Source organism: Podarcis cretensis (assembly GCF_951804945.1).
Source record: "Podarcis cretensis genome assembly, chromosome: 13".
Lineage (NCBI taxonomy): Eukaryota > Metazoa > Chordata > Lepidosauria > Squamata > Lacertidae > Podarcis > Podarcis cretensis.
In genome coordinates this window covers 15,146,447-15,168,063 of record NC_137182.1, presented here as the reverse complement: position 1 = coordinate 15,168,063, position 21,617 = coordinate 15,146,447, and the positions used below count along the sequence as shown (strand labels likewise).

General features: G+C 46.7%; 1 protein-coding gene and 1 long non-coding RNA gene across 7 annotated transcripts in view; both read left to right on the top strand.

Moving 5' to 3' along the window:
- ADAM11 (ADAM metallopeptidase domain 11) overlaps window positions 1-21,617 on the top strand; it is a gene marked incomplete at its 3' end in the record, with an annotated part of 75,345 nt that overhangs the window by 23,260 nt on the left and 30,468 nt on the right. For 5 of the 6 annotated variants that reach the window (XR_013832414.1, XM_079949476.1, XM_079949475.1 and 2 more), the window contains 8 exons: window positions 3,027-3,093; window positions 7,680-7,765; window positions 8,663-8,729; window positions 10,800-10,866; window positions 16,576-16,643; window positions 17,797-17,871; window positions 19,422-19,493; window positions 19,846-20,012. Coding sequence is in view for 5 of the 6 variants with exons in the window: in XM_079949476.1 (XP_079805602.1) it covers window positions 3,027-3,093; window positions 7,680-7,765; window positions 8,663-8,729; window positions 10,800-10,866; window positions 16,576-16,643; window positions 17,797-17,871; window positions 19,422-19,493; window positions 19,846-20,012 (669 nt within the window). Of the gene's footprint in view, window positions 1-3,026; window positions 3,094-3,921; window positions 4,128-7,679; window positions 7,766-8,662; window positions 8,730-10,799; window positions 10,867-16,575; window positions 16,644-17,796; window positions 17,872-19,421; window positions 19,494-19,845; window positions 20,013-21,617 lie in introns of those variants that run through there. The other variant, XM_079949478.1, reaches the window with a different exon arrangement.
- Window positions 1,062-3,020, top strand: LOC307201184. Its single transcript, XR_013832623.1, has 3 exons — window positions 1,062-1,929; window positions 2,121-2,514; window positions 2,849-3,020. It is a non-coding gene; the product is annotated as an uncharacterized lncRNA (long non-coding RNA).

The window sequence follows — 21,617 nt, the reverse complement described above, 5'->3', positions numbered from 1 at the left end:
CGCGGGTTTTTTTCACTCCCCCCCCCTTTCCTAAGCTGCTAAGCCGCTTATCAGCTGTTCCGCTGATAAGCCGCTTAACAGCTGATCGCTAAAAGCCGCTAGACCGCTAATAGCGCTAATCCGCTAAGCCGTCAATGGGCTTGCTTCGCAAGACGAAAAAACCACTAGACGAAGAGAATCGCGGAACGGATTCTTTTCGTCTTGCGAGGCACCACTGTATTGTTACAGGCTGCCTCAGTCTCTGCCATGTGATAGCAAGAAATCCCTGGGGTTTGTGTTCCTTTGGAAAGAGATGCAGCGGAGACTAGTATTTTTAGGAAATATGGTTTATTTTACACACATTTACACCTGAAGCCTTCCATGGAGTGGGTGCAGAACACTACACTCCAAGAGTGCCCCTCATTGCTCCTCTCCCTTTGCCCCTCTGTCTGGCAAAAAAACAAGCTCTGATTAAACCCCAGCACCCAAGAATCTAGAGGGGGAAGCCTGGCACCCAGGGATCTGGAAGATCCCTGCTCTCCCACTAACCCATGACACTATGTAAGGGCGGTGGAACAGTACCTGATTTCTGAAGCAAAATCTAAACTGCCAGGAAGTTGTATCTTCTGGCCTGGCTTGTTCCTGACTGTATTTTTGCAGGTATTCCTGGAAGTTGTGTTTGCCATTATGGGTGTAGATATGGGTGGTGGAATATAAACCATTTTGGTGCATGTATTTATGAATGCAAAATGCAAATGTGACTGAGAAAATTAAGGTGAGATTGTGCACCTGAGAGCTCGCCCATGTATTTTGTGACACTATACTTGTGTCTCTGTGTATATTATGAGTTTGTCTTAATTTATAGAGCATAGTTTTGTTTGTTTATTAAATTTGTATGCTGCCTTTCATCCGGAGACCTCAGGGCAGTCCACAGCTGAAAAATACAAAATAAAAGCAAATAATACAGGATAAGAACAAGAACAAAACAAAGCCCCACTGTGTAACAGTGCTGGGACTGTATGCACTACTGTATGATCTGCACAGTGCTGTGAAGAAGTTTAGCTTTCTTTCCACAGTACATTTGTGGGAAGTTTCTTTCACCCTCTTCGGTGAGACAGCAGTGTCTGAATGCTGCGATTAGGTGAGTGCCCTTGAATATTTAATAGGGCATCTGGATTTCTGCCTCTCCCCTGCCATCCTGCAAGTAAATTAAGCTCAAGGCACCAGGTTACCCGTAAGACGAGGTGGCCGATGAGTCTTGGGCTGTAACCAGAGATGGTGTGATTAACCGCATGTGTCAGGTAATTGAGTTTCGCCCCTTGCCAATGCGTGCTTTCATCCAGGAGCCCAGATGCCCTGAGAATGACAGAGCCTGGTCCCAGAACCTTTTTCTTAGTGCTGGGATTTGCCTTGACGCTGTAGAACTGGCGGGAAGCATATTCTGGCCTCTGCAATTGGCCAGGACATTAAGGGCTGCTGGGGTTGTGCATGTCAGTGTCTGTTTTGATTTGTATTCTTGCAATCTGTTGTAAGCAGCCCAGAATATCATTTGAGTGGAAGGTGGGACTAGGTATAAAGATGCACCTCTAGACCCCTGGCCTTTGATAGTTAAGATCTGTGTGGTTTTTGTGAGACCACCTCTGTGATTGACGTACATCCTTTGGCTTGTTTTAAACTGATTTATTGGGTTTTAATGTTACGTAAGCATATGGTTGTTACCTGCCCTGGGCCTTTATGGTGAAGGGGAGGTAAGAAATCTCTTCAATAAAATAAATAAACTAGAAATAATAATTATTTTGTAATAATAGAAGGATTTTGTTACTGCCCAAACCAGACATACCATAGAGGAAATATCAATTACCAGTAGCTGCATTAATTCAAATCCTTTTTCTCCCGAGAAATCTCCTGGCCTAGGCCTTCCAGGGGAAGTCTGCATATTCAAAGGGCTAGGCTGGCAGACGGCGTTTCCGTGTGCGGCTCTGGCTCGCCAGAGCAGCGATGTCACGCTGGCCACGTGACCCGGAAGTGTCTCCGGACAGCGCTGGCTCCTGGCCTCTTAAGTGAGATGGGCGCACAACCCCAGAGTCTGTCAAGACTGGCCCGTACGGGCAGGGGTACCTTTACCTTTACCTTTACCTTAGGCTGGCAGAAGCCAAGAGGAGCCAGCTGCTGGTGCATTGGAATGAATGGGGTCTTGACACCCAAGGAAGGGATAATGGAAACTCATTCATGTTGGTTTGGGGAGCAGTGGGGCTCATCCCAGAGCCCTGTCCAGGCCATTGAGCTTCCTTATGATGGGCATGTGCGCAGAAAACTTGCCAGGTAGGGATGAGATGCTAGCAGCCACCCTGAGCAAAAAAGGTGAATGGGTACAATGGTCACAGTGAGAAACGCCCAAGGAAAATGGCCTAGGATTTGGTGTGCCATCTCTACCAGAAAGTCTAGGTAGGTTTATTCATTCCATGTGATTTGGTAAGAAAGGAGTGGGGGAAACAGGAGGGTGGGAGTGTGATCCCATATATCATAAAGGTAAAGGTAAAGGTACCCCTGCCCGTACGGGCCAGTCTTGACAGACTCTGGGGTTGTGCGCCCATCTCACTTAAGAGGCCAGGGGCCAGCGCTGTCCGGAGACACTTCCGGGTCACGTGGCCAGCGTGACATCGCTGCTCTGGCGAGCCAGAGCCACACACGGAAACGCCGTTTACCTTCCCGCTGGTAAGCGGTCCCTATTTATCTACTTGCACCCGGAGGTGCTTTCGAACTGCTAGGTTGGCAGGCGCTGGGACCAAGCAGCGGGAGCGCACCCCGCCACAGGGATTCGAACCGCCGACCTTTCGATCGGCAAGTCCCATATATCATAGAAATATAGAATTGGAAGGGACTCTGAGGATCGTCTAGTAGTCCAACCCTCTGCAATGCAGGTATATGCAGCTGTCCCATACGGGAATCGAACCTGTGACCATGGCATTATCAGCACCATGCTCTAACCAACTGAGCTATATCTGTAATGCTCTTCATGCATCTCCCCTTCCCCCTTCTCTCATCAGCCACCTGCTGTCTTCACATTACGTGGAACGCCATTTCGGGGAAGATGGAAACGGCAGCCACACCACGGTAAGGGGACACAAGCTAAAGAGGCTTTGTTTGTGTTTATGTAGATACAATTTTTCAACCTAAGTCGCTTGTTTGAGTGACAAGCAACTAATAAGTTTAATAAATGAATGAATATTTGCTCCTCCTTCCCTGAGCGTAAATTAAGTGCTTTTTCATCGTCACTGATCACAAAGCACCCCAAGATCTAAGACCAGGCAGCTAGGCTTCTGCATTAGAGGATGGGGCTTCTGGGAAAGTCTCAGCCCCCAGTGTTTTTTATTTTAAATTAACCTGGCCAGTCTCTTGCACAGGAATCACAACTCTGCACAGTTTGCAGTTGTCCTAGGGTGGGTCCCTCTCTCCGTCTCTTCCGCCACCCGCTTCCTCCCTCAGACATGAAAGAGCTGCCGGGAGGGAGATAGTGGAGGGGGTGAGGAAGGCCTCTCGGTGTTTGCAGCTGCTAACGCAGTGAGGTGGATTGCAGACGCTGAATGAATGGGAGCTCCAGAAATAGCCCTGCTCGCACAAGCCAGGAATTGGTGCAAACGAGAGCTTCACAAGTGGAGCATCAATAATGCTAAGTGTTTGCTAAGTGGTTGGTCATGCACACTCACAAGCAGTGGGCAGCCAGATCCTTTGAGCCCCCTCCTACTTTTACTCCCCTCTCCCTCTTTGCATTGAGCTCTGGCTTCCCCCACCCCCTGCTGAGCTAACCTGAACCACCCTGCCTTCTATATTTAGACCTGGTGGGGGGGGAGTAGGAGGGGGCTCACTTGCTTGCCTATCAGACTGCAGCAGCAGCCTTGAGCACCAGCTGGTGCATGGCAAGTCTCAGGGAAGGGAGGAGAGCGATCGAGACGGCAGGCCTCTTCCCCAACGCAGTCCGCTGTGGTGTGTCTGTGAGCTAGTTCATGACCATGGATCCCCTATTGTGTATACGCAAAATGTGCGAAGGTGCCCATTGTCCAGCAACTGGCAGCAGGGCTGGACCAAGGCCTTTTGGCACCTGAGGCGAACCACAAATGGTGCCCTGCCTGCCTGCCAGGGAAGAAGGGGTGAGTGAAGATCTACATCAGGAACGGGGGCGGGGGGGGGGGCAGAATAAAGATCTGCGTCAGAAATGAGGAGGGAGGGAAGATATACCGTATTTTTCACTCTATAAGACGCACCAGACCACAAGAAGCACCTAATTTTTGGAGGAAGAAAACAAGAAAAAAAATAATTCTGAATCTCAGAAGCCAGAACAGGAAGAAGGATCGCTGCGCAGTGAAAGCAGCAATCCCTCTTGCTGTTCTGGCTTCTGGGATAGCTGCGCAGCCTGCATTCGCTCCATAAGACGCACACACATTTCCCCTTACTTTTTAGGAGGGAAAAAGTGAGTCGTATAGAGCAAAAAATATGGTACATTGGGAACAAGGTGGGGAATCGTATCAACCGTATCTGTTGACTGAAGTGGGAATCAAAGTCTGTAGCGGTGGGGAAAGGGACCTGCTCTGAATCACACCATTTCCTCCATAGAGATGGGAGAAGACCAGGAGTGCCTCCTGTTCACAGAGAACCACCAAGGAGTGCGCTGTAGCTGTTGCTGCCACTGCAGCAGCAGCAGGAGCAGGCAGCAATGCAGTCCATGGAGGTTAGCTCTTTCGCCCCTGTGGATCCTGCCCCCCCGAAGCAGTCACCTCACCTTGCCTCATGGGTGGGCTGGCCGTGACTGCTGGCAGTGTCCCACATTCCATTGTTCTTAATTGCTGCCTGTATCTATTTGATAACATTGCTCACTACCCTGCCTTTATTTTTGACTTCTCCTTTGAACCTCACATTCCTTTTATCACCAAGTCACACTGATTCTCCTTGCAGAGCATGGCGTAAACCTACCCTTGCCCTCATTCCCATCCATTCTAGCCCTGGTTTGCATGCTCCTCTGGTCACTTCTCACATGGACGTCCGCAACTGTCTCTCTTTGGGCATATCCACACTTCACTTTCCTCCACACTTTCCAGGCACTGTCCATGATTTAAAGCTCAATGTCCAAGTGCTGTTTTGTTTTGGAGCTTTCCCCATGAAAACCTGCTCTTCACTGCTGAATCTTCAGCTTTAAAAAGCCGGGTTTTTTGCTGGGAAAGCTCCAGGGTGGGGAAAAAGAGCACAGAGCTTTGAAGTGCGGACCTGTGCCACAAAAGGAAAGTGCAAAGGGCAAGTGTGGATAAGCGTAGATCTTTTTCATTGCCTTCTATCCAGAACTCTATCCAGAACTCAGATGCCCAAATGGTTCACTTTCTCTTGTTGTTCAGTCTGCAACACCACCAGCTTCCCATTTCCTTCTGGCTGGGACAATAATATTAATGATGACGATGATAATGATAATATTTATGCCCTGCCTATCTTGCTGGGACAGCCCAGCCAGATGGGCAGGGCATAAATATCATCATCATCAGCAGCAGCAGCAGCATCAATATTCAACACTAGCTCCTTGTCTTGCCCTCTAAAGTGCCCATTGTCCTTCCTGGGTCCTATTTTTCGGCCCAACATGTCCCTGGCCACTGCCTCTGTATCCTGAAGAACATTTGCTCTCTTAAACTTAGGCAGTGTACACACCACCATCTTGAAATGCAGCTAGGTGGTTCTTTTTCTCAGTTTGGATGGAAGCTGGTTTGCGGGGGGAGATGCATCAAAACTCATTACTGTATTTCATAAGAAAGCACAGGATAGCTCTGGATGTGTGCATCACTTCCCAAACCAACAGTGGGAGCATCCTGAGTATAAATGGGATAGTGGACCCAGCCAAGTATTTCTTGCCTCCCTTTATGGCTGAAGCTCTGTTCCCAGACTACTTATGTGGTACCGCCTGTCTCAACTAGGGCCAGGGCCTTTTCAGTACTGGCCCCGACTTGGTGGAACGCTCTGTCACAAGAGACTAGGGCCCTGCGGGACTTGACATCTTTCCACAGGGTCTGCAAGAGAGAGCTGTTCCGCCTGGCCTTTGGTTTGGACTCAGTCTGACCCTTATGTTTCCCTCCCCTTCTGGTTTTGATCTATGGGCTACTGTTAAAATGAGGCTGCATTTTAAATTGTATTTTTAAAATTGGTTCCCCTCCCCATTATGTTTTTATTGTAACTTTACTGGTGTTAGCCACCCTAAGCCCGGCTCTGGCTGGGGAGGGTGGGGTATAAATAATAAATTATTATTATATTATTATTGTTTCTCTTGCACCCCTTCAAATCCAGCCTCCAAACCTCTGATAACTCCCTTATCTATTAGTCCCCTATCTGTGTGCAAACTGCATTTGTACATAGCCACCCCCAGTTACTCTTGCCTCCCCCCCCCCATTTGCTGTTTCCTTGTCATTTCATGGAATCATAGAATTTTTGTTGTTGTTGTTGTTGTTGTTGTGTGTTTTTGTAATGTTTTTCTTTTTTTCTTTTTCATATGATAAATGTGAAAATCAATAAAAATTTTTTGGGGAAAAACCATTTATTGTACTAGCCAAAGGCCATGACAAAACCATACAAACACTTTCAAAGAGAGAAATAGCTATAATAAATCTATATATCCATATATAAAAACAGAACCTCTGCCTAAACCATCAGAATCATAAAATGCAGGCACACATGTAAATTGGGAGTCTCCACATGTCATACAATATTTTTCTTTTTAGACCTCTTGAGTCTCCCTTGCAATTTTATCCAGATTCTTCTTCTTAATCTTTCTTACCGCCAACACAAAGAGGGCCACATTATGAGTCACTGGGGCATTAGCATCACTGAGCACCATGCCTTGTTGCATTTCATTGCTTTAAGCAATTTTCTTGCTGCCTGGCTCATTTCTTCTGCTATTGGAGCAAACTACAGGAAAAAAACTGCTTAGAACAGGCAAGGCAAAATGGGGAAGGGGGTTGCTCCCTAGATCCACATGCTCCTTGTTTGTAAAACATAGGATTCCCCCACTCACCCTTTGTATGAGAATGGGACAGGGACTGCTGCCTCATCGCATCTCATTATTGCATGCTCCTCAGGACAGGGACCTTCTTGCCTATGCTACTGTTTTTAACAATTAGGTTAGAGACAAAACCTCACCGCAGTTCAAAAAACTCACAGAGCTCAGCCCTGAAACCTGCCTTGGATGCCACAGAGAAGCCCTGGAATGTGTGAATAAAAAACTGCAATGCTTCTGAGTGTGTGCAGAGTGCCTTTTACACGCTACCAAGTTACTGCAAGGCACACCTGTGCGTTTTGGGTCAGGGAACAAGAATGCATCTCCTAAGCAGGTTTGAGCCATACCACCTGCCCTTTTGGAAACTAGAATTGTTGTCTATATTCTCTATTGCTAAGGGAGGGCCTCTTTGAAAGGAGGTATGCTGTATGGTAGACTTCATCTATGTGCACGAGAGGAACTGCCAAGCCAAACCACTCTGCTGCTGCAGCAAATATATTCCTCTTGCCTCTGGATTGACAAGCATGGGCCATATGGTACCGCTTGAGGACTGGGTTTGACCCAGAAGCACCCAGTTACTGATTCTGGCGCTTAAGGGGCTCTATGTTAAGAGGCAAATTAATCTGATTTACATAAGCTTGAGAAAGAGGTCCTTTCCTTTTACGATCTGTTTCAGGGAGCCGGAGAGCACTGTTACTATCAAGGCGGTGTCCGTGGGGAAGCAAACTCTTTTGCGGCTCTGTCCACCTGCCACGGTCTCCAGTAAGTAGCAAGCTCTGAAGGAGGGAAGCAAACCAGTGAAGGGGGAATCCATTTCTGTCAAACACGGCCGGTCCTGCCATTGGGTAGAATGAAGCAGCCTCCTCCAGGAGCTGTGTTCGGATGCCATGAAGGGAAAGGGATGCAAAATGTTCCATTTAAGATTGTAATTTTTACTCTTGGAGAGTGATGCTAGTGGGATTCTCTGCTACACGTGCCAAAATAACTTGGTCAGCCTCGATCTGAAAGAGGGCAAGTTTGCTGTTCCACCTCACACAGCTACATGTCTTGAACTAGCCCTGCCAATAAGCCAAAGCACCTCTGGCACTATGGTCTAAACCACTGAGCCTCTTGGGCTTGCTGATCAGAAGGTCGGTGGTTCGAATCCCCACAACGGGGTGAGCTCCCATTGCTCTGTCCAACCTAGCAGTTCGAAAGCACTCTAGTGCAAGTAGATAAATATGTACCGCTGTGGCAGGAAGGTAAACGGTGTTTCCATGTGCTCTGGTTTCCATCACGGTGTGCCGTTGCGCCCGAAGCAGTTTAGTCATGCTGGCCAAATGACCTGGAAAACTGTCTGTGGCCAAATGCCGGCTCCCTCTGCCTGAAAGCGAGACGAGTGCCGCAACCCCATAGTTACCTTTGACTGGCCTTAACCGTCCAGGGGTCCTTTACCTTTTACCTTTTTACTGTCAAGTTAGAGCTTGCCTTAGGACCTGAGAATATTATTTTCCCGGCAGTCCCCAAGGGTGTGTAATGTATGTGCCTCCAGACATAAAATCCTCCTGCCTCCAAATTGGTGTGATGGGCTTCACTAGGTGCTAGCAGTGAGTACTCTTCCATGTAATGGCTACGACTGACTGACTAACCTCTCTGTGTTTCTTTGCGCCCCTCCTTCAGCGGCGTTTTCTCCGACGGAAAGGCCACGTACCTTTTGGAGCCTCACAATTCACCTGAGCACCAAGAGGTAAGTCTTGGACCAGGCTGTAATTCCATCACTGCCACAGAGATGCCTCACTTGGGTTTCATGCCCAGAGGTGAAAGGAAGGCCGAGTGAAACAGTGCATGGATTAGCTTGCATTTTATTTATCCTGACTGCCCACCCCCCCCAACAACAACCTCAACAACAACAAAAAAAAACCTCTTTAGGCTCTAGGAACTTGTTCTAGGAAGAAGATCTGGATTCAAATTTCCAATCATCTGTTGATCTTGCCGGCTGAACTTTGGTCAGTCATTCTCTTTCAACCTAGCCTACCTCTTGGGGTTGTTGTGAGGCTACAGTGGGACAACTCTACGTATGTTTCTGCCTCAAACAGCATTGAAGGAAGGGTGAAATACAAACATAATAGATGTGTTTTATTTTTTGCTTGGTTGGCGTGGCAAAGCAGGCAGAAGGACGCCAGTTTAAAAACCATGAGGGGTAAATTCTTCCTATGGCCAGTGTTTCAAAGCACTTGCTTTGATTCCTCTGTTTTTCTTCATGTTCATGTATATTGTTCAGTTTATCATTGACATGCATGTGAATTAGGCTGTATATTTCAAAGCATGGATTTCTCTCTCCCTCCGAGGCAAATTCATATGGTAGATTTCTTTGCTGAACAGATAATTGAAAAGCCCCCAGCATTTGGCAGAGGCATGATAAAAAATATCCACTGTAAGCTTAAAAAAATCTGTACCCACCTAAAACCTGTCTCCAAAGAAATCAATACTTCTATAGCGTTACATCTTGATGGTATATCTTTAGGGGTGGGTGCCCAGGCATCTTCTAAACATGATTTTTTTCCCCTGCATTGGGCCTAGTCCCAAACATTTCTTTGCACAAGGAATCTAAAGGAGTTTCCCAGGGTGCCTCCTTTCACTCTTGTTGCCATGGCAACAAATGGATGGAGATTCCAATTGCGTCTTTTCATCCCCTCCTTGGAGAGTCCTCAGCCTCCACACACTCACCCCTCAGCCACTACAGCATGTGGTACATCAGTGGCACAATATGCTCTTCTACCTCAGTGTGCCCTTTTTGAGGGATTGTTTGGGTGGGCAGGGAAGCTGGGTGGAGCAGAGGTAGGGGCAGAGAAGCCGATAGAATACAGGTGGTTTGTTAGCAAAATCTTGGAATAAAAAAAGCACAGTAATGGTAATGTAATACAAACTTGAACTAGGACTCTCTGCCAGGGTCTGGAAATTGATTTTCAGCCCCAGGGCATTTGGGAGTGTGAATCAATAATAAAGGGCATCTGAGCATAAACAGGTTATTCTTCACTACTGAATAACTACAAAATCCCTGTGAAGATTGACTCAGCAAGATTTGGGTCATCTGCACAGGGCTTCTGCAGTTATTCGGTCAGGAGGAACAGCTCAGGCTCAGAAGGCCTTTCTCCTTCTCACCGATTCTCAAACTACAAAGCTGTACACCCTGGTATAATCAGTTCCAGACCCTGGCAATGAGCCCAGTTCAAAGAAATAAGGAAGCAAAAAATTAACTAAAGGGTTCAAATTTTCACCACTGTAAGATTTGGGGAGGGTCAATGGAACCGGGCTTTCTTGACAGAAGGTGCAACCTAAGGAAAGCTTGAGCCCAGAAATACCTCATACTGTTAAGTTGTGGGTGAACATATCAGACGACACAGCGATTCTTCAAACAGCTATTGTTTATTCACAGGCCAGGACAGAACTGAACTGAAGGGTTCAGTCAGCCTGCTTATATAGAGCTCCAGTACAACGTAACTGTAACAATTTTCTAAAACTATCCAATCACTGAACGCCATTTTCGATCCCTTATTTGCATAACTATCTACAGTATGCCCCTGCTGGCCCAGGGAGAGAACATCAGTACATAACACATACAGTTTTCATGCAGAAGTTTGAACAATATTCACGTATACAATCAGTCCAGGAATTGGGGTAGTGCTGTACAACTTGAGGCCAGCTCTCTTGGCTAGTCAAAGAGTGAGAATTCTTGACACCATTTCTGTAACCCCCTGTTAAAAGGATAGATGCCTGGGTATTAGCAAATGTTATCTTTTGTTGTTGCCTACTGCAGGGTCCACTCCCTCATCTGATCTACAAGACACCTGTACCTCGCACTGCTCAGGGTTGCACGGAACCAGGTAAACTTGACTATCCTCCGAAAGGACTTTGTGTACTTTTGTTCTTTAGGAGTTGGAGCAAATTTCCAAGCTTTGCATGTGAATAATCTTCCAGTCTCCCACGAATTCCCAAGAGGAAGTACATTAACATTACAGTTGTACCTTGGATCTCAAACACCCTGGCTCTCAAACAAATCGGCTCCCGAACGATCGAAACCTGGAAGTCAGTATTCTGGTTTTTGAACGATTTTTGGAAGCCGAACGTCCAGTGCAGCTTCCGCGTCTTCCAACTGGCTGCTGGATGCTTCTGCAGCCAACCAGAAGTCGAGCCTTGGTTTTCGAATGGCTCCGGGAGTTGAACGAAAACCCGGAACATATTCTGTTCGAGAACCAAGGTATGACTGTATAAAATGTTTACAATATGGGACATGCACTCAGTGTTTCATATTTTGAAATCTGGCATGCTTTTTCTTTTAGGTATTCCTATGTTTAGATTATTATTATTATAAGAAGAAAACATTTCTCAGATTTCAAATCTGTGGAAATCCTAATTTCTGGATTATTCTGAATGTTTTAATTCACATCTATTTCTTTTATACTATTGTTACCAGCGTTTATTTTAGGTTGGGGTCCTAATTTGTTCATTTCCAAATAATAATAATAATAATAATAATAATAATATTCAGGTAGTTATAATAGTCTTAATAAATTATAAAACTGATGTTGCTAATTGGCTGGATCTGTTTTCTATTGCTGCAAGAAGAAAGGCACCTCTGAGCATGTACAGAGTACCCTCTTACTTCTGAGCAGAGATGCTATTTCAGACTCTATCCATGTGCGGGGTGGAGGGAGGAGAAATTTGTCATTGTCCATTTTAAGAACATCCGTGATTATTATTTCCCATTAATAAGTAAAGCTGTGTAGTAGCAGCAGCACATATAGAAATATTGGTTTCAATATTTCAATATATTCTTGACATACAAGCCTCCTGATTTTGTAACTGGACCAGGTATGTGTGATTTTAACACACTGGTACAATAGTTTCCTTGCTTTCAAGCCACATTTTGGATGGACATTTTGCACCTATTTACTAAGAAGCAGGAATTCACTCCTGCAGTCTCTTCAGCCATAAAGTACTTCATCTTAATAAGTGCAGACAAAAAAGGTGAACAGGAATCATTTGCTCCACAGTGAGTAAGCAGTGCAGATAGTACAGAAGAGAAGTACCGTACTTTTACTGCTGGAATAAACAATGGCCCTTTCTATTACTATCCTTTTTCCTGGTTTGGAATGTACTTTTGGTAATTCTTAAGATATACCGTATTTTTTGCACCATAACACTCACTTTTTTCCTCCTAGAAAGTAAGGGGAAATGTCTGTGCGTGTTATGGAGGAAATGCCTATGGGTGGCATGCCTACGGATTTTCCTCCTCTAAAAACTACGTGCATGTTATGGTCGGGTGCGTGTTATAGAGCGAAAAATACGGTAATTGCAGGATCTATAACACACCCTGTAATGATTTTGGGGCATGTCTAGACTACAGATTTAAACTACTATTGCCTTTGGGAACTATAGTTCTCTTCAGGGGGCTGGGGATCCACGCATTACTAGCAAATACTTATCAGCACCTCACCATACTTGGAAACTGCTGGGCCTGAGAGGGTGAAGATACATACGCCCTCACGGGTATTCTGGTACCATAGACACCTGGCAAACCTATCAGGTGCCAAACCTATAATGCCAGACTGCAAATGGTGCTGCAGGAAATGTCCAGCACCATCAAAGACGCTGGCCTTGGCACCCACCCCCGCCCACCTGGGTCTTGCCGCCTTGCATGGTAGCCCAGTCATGCTGTGCGGGAGGGGTCCAAGCCATATGATGGGATCATCTCTGCTTACTGGAAAATGGGGAGTCACGTCCCTCTGTGTCAATTATCAGCCACAGTCAGCCACCACTTTTGTCCTGGGATCTGCAGATTGAAGGCAATGGACGAGGCATTGCCCTGTGCACATGCATCGCTGGGGTTTGTTGGCATGGCTGTGGTGTGTGTACAGGATCGTGTGGGTGGCAATTGCAGTTGCCATGTGCTTGGGATGCTGGTGTGAGCACATGCTTTTGTTTACAGAGTCATGCTTGGCTGCGCTTGCTGTGCACATGTGTCGGCGGATTGCCTGGTGGGCAGAGTGTTAGGAGTGGTTGTTGGCAGCAACACTATGGGCACCATAGGCTTGTGTTGTAGCCTCCACTGGGTTCAGGTGCTTTCTGCTGGCAGAGTTTGGATGCAGCTGGTTTTGCGCCGTCAGATTTTGCCCACAGAAAGGCAGAATTCCTATCATTTGGATAGCTCTGTAAGGGTAAAGGACCCCTGACAGTTAAGTCTAGTCGCAGATGACTCTGGGGTTGTGGCACTCATCTCACTTTGCAGGCCGAGGGAGCCGACATTTGTCGGCAGGCAGTTTTTCCGGGTCATGTGGCCAGCAGGACTAAGCCACTTCTGGCACAACAGAACACCGAAATTATAGCAGCGCATGGAAATGCCATTTACCTTCCAGCCACAGTGGTACCTATTTATCTACTTGCACTTTGGGGGGGGGCGTGCTTTTGAACTGCTAGGTTGGCAGGAGCTGGGACAGACCAACGGGAGCTCACCCCATCACAGGGATTCGAACCACCGACCTTCTGGTCGGCAAGCCCAAGAGGCTCAGTGGTTTAGACCACAGCACCACCGGTGTCGCTTCTGTAAGGGTATTCCAGGGAATTCCCTATCCCCTCCAGAGATCAACAGGATGCAGTGTTGTCATTTTATAGGTGAAAAGCCAAAAACAGAGTGTTGGTGCGATCTCTGGCTTCCAAGCGCAACGAGTTCAGTTCTCTTTTTTGTCACTGAACAGAATTCAGTGTTCTGAAATAGGCCTGATCCTGTGAGTTAATTTATAAGTCTGCCAGTTGAAGGACTGGATGTACTGCATGCACCAAAAGCTACTGCAACTTAATGCACTGCATGTGAAAAGTTCATTAATGGAGTTGTAAAAATTAGAATAGAAAATTAAGCTAAGTTTATTGGAAGCTTAAGTTACATGTAAAGAAATGGTTAGAATTATGAAGCTCTACACCCCCTCCTCCCGTCCCTACTATAGTGCCAGTCAGTCTGCCAAGGGCAGAAGGTCTGTCTCGCCAGCCCTCACCTCTCATAATTTCAATTCTTGGGGGGGGGGGGGGAAACATGGCCTGGCAGTGAGCAGCTGTAGCAATCCAGATGGTGGTTCAATAGCCTATAGATGCTCTTACCCTCCGAGTAGTAGGACAGCCAATCTGCAGCGTGCTTGAGAGCGCAATCTGGAACCTAAAAACTGCTTCAGGCTCCGAACTTGCAGCATGCTCTTGAACAGTTGGTAAAGAGACAGCTCCACTTAAAACAATTTCCAGAGGGAAAGCTGTGTTTAGTCGCTTGCAACAGACACACCAGGGAGTCTTCTTGTGCCTTAAAAACCAACCAATTCATTATGGCATAAGCTTGGGGAGGCAAGAGTCCACTTCAACAGATGCCTGAGGTGTCAGCTTCCAGAGGCTTCTTTCTCAGACTGCTCTTTCCTTGAGCAGCTTATGCCAGGATTCTTTAAAGGCAGGTATCAGAAGAATGGTTCTGTACTTGTAATAATCCCATACGGTATGTCCAACGGTATTTGTACTCTTAGGATGCCCTGTCTATATTATTTTGCCTGCCCATCTGCCACTCCTTGTTCTTGCAAATCTAACGGTCAGAGTCGTCAATAAAGAGTGATTCAAGCTTAGGCCCTCCTGGCAGACCCCTCTCTGGAAATCTCAGCCACATTGCAAATATTCCAAAATCTGATTTCTAAAACAAAGCTTTTTGCTGACTCTTAACTAGTCGCCTTTCCTTCTTCTTAGCTCAACTACAAAGCTTCCTTTGTATTTACTCCCACTATGCCACGGGAGCCCATGTCAGGCTGGAATGCATGATAGCATGGCTTCTGGGTGGCAACTGATCAGATGGTTTCTTCCTTCAAAGGCATGCTCCAGAATTCTTCCGGGGAAGCCATGCCAGTTAAAGTGGTGTCAAAGGGTTGATTCACTTGCTATTTGTGTGTAAGGTGTGTGAAAAGTATGGAGTGGGGTCATAGGTTTAGCCTAACCCGTGACACTGTGTTGTCACTTTTCAAGAACTACCTGTTGCATGGAGTCATCTGTAAACAGAGGCTAACATGTGCACTCCTGCCTATGTTGTAGGGGCTCTGCACTGCTGGGACTGCTGCACCTCTGACTATCCTCACTGCATGGAAGCACAACCATTGAGCACTCCAGGCTTTCTTTATAAATAGCAGCATGGAGTACATGCTGGTTGAAAGATGTAATTTTGAAGACGGGGTTAAAAGCACACTTACGTCTGATGCTAGGGGTAGAGAACTTCCAAGGCTTGGGGTGGGGTGGGGGGCTAGCCAGGATTTTTGCATCGGGTTGTAGCCTTATGAGGCTTTGCCCTCGGGTGGGAAAAATATTGCGCCCGGGAGAGGGAAGTGGGAGTCAACAGACACTCAAGGAATAGTTTCGGAGAAAAGGCTTTTATTTCTACCATCCATGAACTGGTAGAAGGAGCAAGTGTGATAAGTCACAAAAAGTCATGTGCACAGAGTTCCCTCCCCCTTTCTCCTCCCTCAGGAGTCCTGCCCATGAGTTCCTCTGAGCATGAACAGAAAGCTGTCTTGGGACTATTGGGACTCTTGGCACCCTTCCCAGGAAAGGGGAATGAGAGTGGTTCAGCCTGTCCAAAGATGTGTTGCTTTTCTCTTGCTCTAGTGGCACAGTACCGGAAGGAAAAGTTGCAATCTGGTCAACAAGGCCAACTAGCCTGAGAAATGAAGAAAGCATTGTTCTATTCAGCTACCTTTGTTACAGCAGAGCGAAATGTTTCTGATGCTTAGCTAATGCCTTTTGTCTTAGAGGAAATGCAGTTTTAATGCTTGAGGCGAGGCCTGGCTGGGGGGGGGGGGGAATTCATGAACAGTTTTAGTGTTTTTGGGGTGATCCTAACTGTTCCCCTACATTGTGAAGCCTCCAGAGGGGCACCACTGAGGCTCCCAGCCTGTGTGTGTGTGTACGCAAATGTGTATGTGGGGGGTGGGTACCAAACTGGGTCTTTTTGCTGAGGGGAATAAAGCCTAGTTTTGCCCCTGCCTTTGAGCTACCCCCACAGGCCACAAACTCATTGCGCTTTTGCCTGGCTGGAATGTATCATTGAACTGTGATAATGCCACTTGCTTGCTCAGGAGGAGGTGTGGATACCATTGACCATTAGTATGTGGCTCTTGGAAGATTACCCAGGGGTGAAACGAGGCTTTATTAAACCCGGGTCAAAGACCCAGGTTGGCACCTTCCCCATGTGCATTTGGGTACACACCCACCAACCCACCCACCCACAGGCTGGGAGCCTCAATGGCACCCCACAAGGTAATGTGATATTTGGGCTGGGAAAGTTTCCTCACCCCTTCCCTGCACACAGATAACTCATGAATGAGTCCTAGGGTCCTGGGTCTAATATTACGCTTTTGATTTTTTTTTTGGCCGGGGGGGGGGGGGGACTTTCAGGCAGGCTTGAGGCCTAGCAGCCTGCTTCTTAGGAATTAAGCAGCTGTTTCCTTTCTCTCTCTCCAGTCATGCCCCTTTCCTCCCCCTCAAAATCTGATGTGTACCCGCTCTTGTCCCCTACCCAGGGTGTTTATTTGCTGAACTGAACTACTACATTCCATCTGGGCTCCCTAAATTGCGACGCCGGCGGCAGGTAGGTTTACTTCTCGGGCCAGCCGACTCCGCGGAAGCGCAGGAGGTTTGGGATCAAGGGAATCCATGCACCTTAGAGCTGCGGGCCAATGGGAGGTCTCATGCTTTCCACGCAGAAGGTCCTGGGTTCAGTTCCTGGCATTTCCAAGGAAGGCTGGGGGAAAGCCCTGTCTGAAATTCTGGAAATCTGCTGCCACTCAGTGTAGGCAATGTCAGATAGACCAACCGGTTATCTGATTCAGGGAGATAGCTTCCTGTGTTCTTTCCACACAATTTCTGGCAAAAAAATTGGAATCTCTGTGGTGGTCTGTCCTCAGTCACACACAGCCCTTTCTACCACCACCACTACCAAAGATAGCCTTGTCTTGCAACACTATCATACTTTCCCCAGCGTTATTACGGATCTGGGAAAATGCTGTTTCTCCTACCTTGGAAACTGTTCCTTTAGGGTGGCCATTAACCACTGTCAAAAAAGAGTGAGTGTCACTTTGGCATAGCTGCCATTGAAAAGCGAGCAGTGGAAAGTATTGTGCAAAAGCTAAGATGCAGCTGGGACCTACTTTGAGTGATCTAGCAAAATATTATGATGGCATTCCAAAATATACTCTGGAGAGTGTTTCATTTGCACAATGCATTCAGATCTCTGGGGAGGGAAATATTTTTTTTTTTATTTCCCCCCCAAAAAACTAGGTGTGCCCTATGGGCCAGTGCGCCCTATAGAGCAAAAAATATGGTACCTATTTGACCTTGCATTCTTCTCTCCACCCTCCCGCAGGTCCTGTAAGACAGAGTTGTTCCGTCTGGCCTTTGGCTTGGAATCAGCCTGATCCCCTCCTCCTCTTTCCTTTTCCTTCTGTGATGGAATCCCTATTTGGGGACTTTCCTTGCATTTTTCTAGCCCACATAGGATCAGTCAGGCCTTGGTGAAGATTTGACGTTTTGTCCCCCCAAAACAGTTTTTGATATGGGCTTCCACTGAAATGAGGCTGCATTTTAAGTTGTATTTTAATCCTGTTTTTAAGTTGTATTTTAATCCTGTTTTTAAGTTGTATTTTAATCAATTGTTTTTATATGTGATGTTAGCCACCCTGAGCCCGGTCTTGGCCGGGGAGGGTGGAGTATAAATAAAAATTATTGTTATTATTATTACCCAGGTTCACCGAAGTCACCGGACTGTCCACAGCGAGACCAAATTCATTGAACTCATCGTAGTTAATGACCACCAGCTGGTGAGTGCGACCAAGAGGTGGGTCCAGGCCTGGTAACAGAAGTTGAGATGGGTGTACTGTGTTGTGATTGCAGACCTCTTAGAATGGGTCATAGGGAAGGCAGCCCTAGAACACAGAAAGAAAAATAAGCCATCTCACCATAGGTACACCTGCCAACACTGCTTCTTTGAGCAAGTGGAGAAACAGTGCTTAAGCAGGTCCCACTCTGTAACCTGATTACCCATCTCTTTTTTAAAAGGCGTGGTCAGTTTGTCCTTTGTTGAGGTCTTTCTCCTCTAGAAAGGCACTTACAATTCATTCCTGCAGGATCAGTGTTGAGCACCATATAACTCAGTGACTTTGCAAGCTAATGAAAATGAGTCGATAGCTAGAGCAAATCAGAGTTTCACACAAGACCTTAATTCAACCAAAGGTTGCAGCTGGTTTTTCACCTGCGGTGCGAAGCTGGGTTTGCCACTGGTGTTTCAGACGGACATACTAGCAAGTGAGCTTTTTGTCAGCCTGGACAGCTGCCTTCGCCCCTCCGCACCAGCCATTTCTGCTTTTTGTTCACTCTGTTTTTCCAGGGAATCCAGATTACGTCATCGCCAGTCCATTGCATTCCAGTGTTTTCAATATTGTCCTCCCACCTCTTTCAGGCCTGATTTGTATATTAAATGCAATGACACTGCCAACCTGTCTAGTATGAATTGACAAATCTCCCAATCCTAATGTGCCTTTAATTAGCAGCTTCCTTATGACAGCTTCTGTGTCTGCTATGGCATCCAGTTTAGTGCAGCAGTAACATCACAGATGAATAGCCGCTTGATCAGTCATTTCCTGTTCCTTCTTGGGGAGTGGTAAACTACTGATTGTCTCTCATTTAAATGAAGTGTTAGTGGTGGAGGAGGAAAACAGTTATTTAATGCATCCTACCCCACCCAGATCAGGAACTGACTGATTAAGGGCATTAAGATTAAAGGCATCGGTAACACTGTGACTGTGCTGAACAGGAAGAGCAGAGGCTGCAATGTATTGGCTAAAGTACTGGAAGTGGGACCTGCTCAGCTATAAACATTTGCATGAAAATGGCCAGGTTCAATCCCTGGTATCTCTAGATGGATCTAGGGGAGACTCCTGTCTGAAACCCTAAATAGCCACTGCAAGTCAGTGAACTGAACTAGAAGATCCAAAAGTCTGTGTCGCTATAAGGTGCCACCTTGTGCTTCAGAGCACATCTGGTGATCAGGACTCATTTCTGATTAAACACCAGGATTTGGCCACTAGGACAATCATTGCCAAATAATTCAGTGGTTGCTTGCAGAAGAGCAATGATTCAGCAGCACTCAAAGGCCCTAGTGTGGAAGTAATCTAGGCCATTGCTTGTGGCTTCTTTTATGCATTGAAGGAAACTGATATCCCCACCCCAACCCCAAACCCCAGAAAGCAAGCGTTGAGTAGAAGGAGAAGCCACACACCCACACCTGACCCACCCATGGCTGCTCCAGGTTCAGGGACTTCTAGCATGGGGTGATGTCCCTTCAAACCCTTTTTCCTATGTTCTGTTTCAGTTTGAGCAGCTGCGTCGCTCCGTACTCCTTACCAGCAACTTTGCGAAGTCTGTGGTGAACCTTGCTGATGTGGTGAGTACAAGGGTACCTTGCAACTCTGTCCAAAAAGGACCCATAACGGTCACTTCCCACTCCCCAAAAGGTGAGAATTATCAAGGCAGGAGATACTCTGCCCCATGGGAAAGGATTCTATAGGGTCCTGCCAAGCGCAGGAGCTACTCCCCATGCCATGATGACCCAAAAGAAAACGAGGATACGAAGTATCAAGGAGGGAATGTGTTTTGCTTCAGCTTGGATTTGGCATTGGGGTTGTTTGTATAGCCCATAAGCATCTTTATGCCTGGGTAGGATGCAACAGGTATATGATGGCTGAGCCCCATTTCCCTTGAAGCAGGACCTCTGATTTTCTATTTCTGGTGCCCAGATCTATAAGGAGCAGTTGAACACAAGGATTGTGTTGGTTGCCATGGAGACATGGGCATCAGGGGACAAGATCCAGGTAGATGAAGATTCCCTGGAGACACTGAGCGAATTCATGAAGTACCGCCAAGATGCTCTTTCTGAGAACAGTGATGCTGTACATCTCTTCTCGTGAGTTTTGAATGGGAACCTGACTACCTTGAAAGAGGGTTGCCAGCTTTTCACTTGTCCTAGCTATTAGGTAAGGGTAAGGGTACCCCTGCCCGTACGGGCCAGTCTTGACAGACTCTGGGGTTGTGCGCCCATCTCACTTAAGAGGCCAGGGGCCAGCGCTGTCCGGAGACACTTCCGGGTCACGTGGCCAGCGTGACAAAGCTGCATCTGGCGAGCCAGAGCCACACACGGAAACGCCGTTTACCTTCCCGCTGGTAAGCGGTCCCTATTTATCTACTTGCACCCGGAGGTGCTTTCGAACTGCTAGGTTGGCAGGCGCTGGGACCGAGCAGCGGGAGCGCACCCCGCCGCAGGGATTCGAACCGCCGACCTTTCGATCGGCAAGTCCTAGGCGCTGAGGCTTTAACCCACAGCGCCACCTGTGTCCCGTCCTAGCTATTATAGCTCTGCTTTTGATGCTAGGCTGATGGTAGGCTGAACGTTATTCATGTGTTCAAAGAACCCACGTGGGCACGAAACCTTGAATATCCCTATCCCATCCTCCGCTAACAGAATAGTCCAAAGGGGGAATCTTTGGGTGTTAGGATGAATGTGCTTAGAATTCTCTCCAACTCCAATATTCACCCAAATGCACTTTTCAAAGAAGGTGGAATTGTTGCGGATGGTACTGCTTTGCATGTCTCCTCCACAATTTATACCCACATGTGTTCTTTCAATACATGAATAAGGCTATTCACAAGCAACGATGCTGATTTTCATGTAATGAAAAAGTTCACGTGCTGATTTCTGACCATTACGCTTTTATACAGGCACAAGTTCAGGCCAGGCTGGTCTGTGGCAGCTTTAAGTGGCAAACCTTCTGGTAGCCTGGCAAATGGACTTCGCTGATACTCTTCAGTGTTGTAGCCACTTCCACCTGCAAGTCATGCTGCGAGTTATATTTCTTTCTAGAGATTTCCCAGATATCATTATTTGAGCTTTCTTGGCAGGTGAAGCAAAATGATACCTAGCAAGAAGTGAGATGCTAGAGCTCACAAGCTCTGTAATTTAATTAGGATACATTTTGCAAGAGGTTGCCTATGAAATCAAACTAGAGCGGAGCTTTTCCCCCTAGCATGATAGGCAAAAGAGCAGCTCTTAAATCAGTTAAAATTAGAATATATTGACAGACCATAACGAAACAAAACAGGGACAAACCTTCATTGCTGTCTTTGCAATCTAAAGTATGCCAGTGCAAATGGTATCTCCTTTTTAATGTGCATCTTGATAAAAAGCATGGGCATATGGGTGCAGACTTTGGATTCTGGGTGCTAAATGTGTTCTGGGGTGGGAACTTTTGATTCAAGGGGAAGAGCAAGGGTGATGGTGGAGGTGTTCATACCTTGACCAGTATGGCTCTCCCCAGCTCTTCCTATATCCAGAGACCATGAGCCGACATATGTGATTGCCTCTTTTCCACTACAGCCATATCCATATCATCATCATCACCATCATCATCATTTTTAATTTGTATACCGCCTTTCTATCTTACAATACTCAAGGCGGTTTACAAGCTGAAGAAACAAAAAATGTACATTTTATAACAATCTAATGCAATACAAA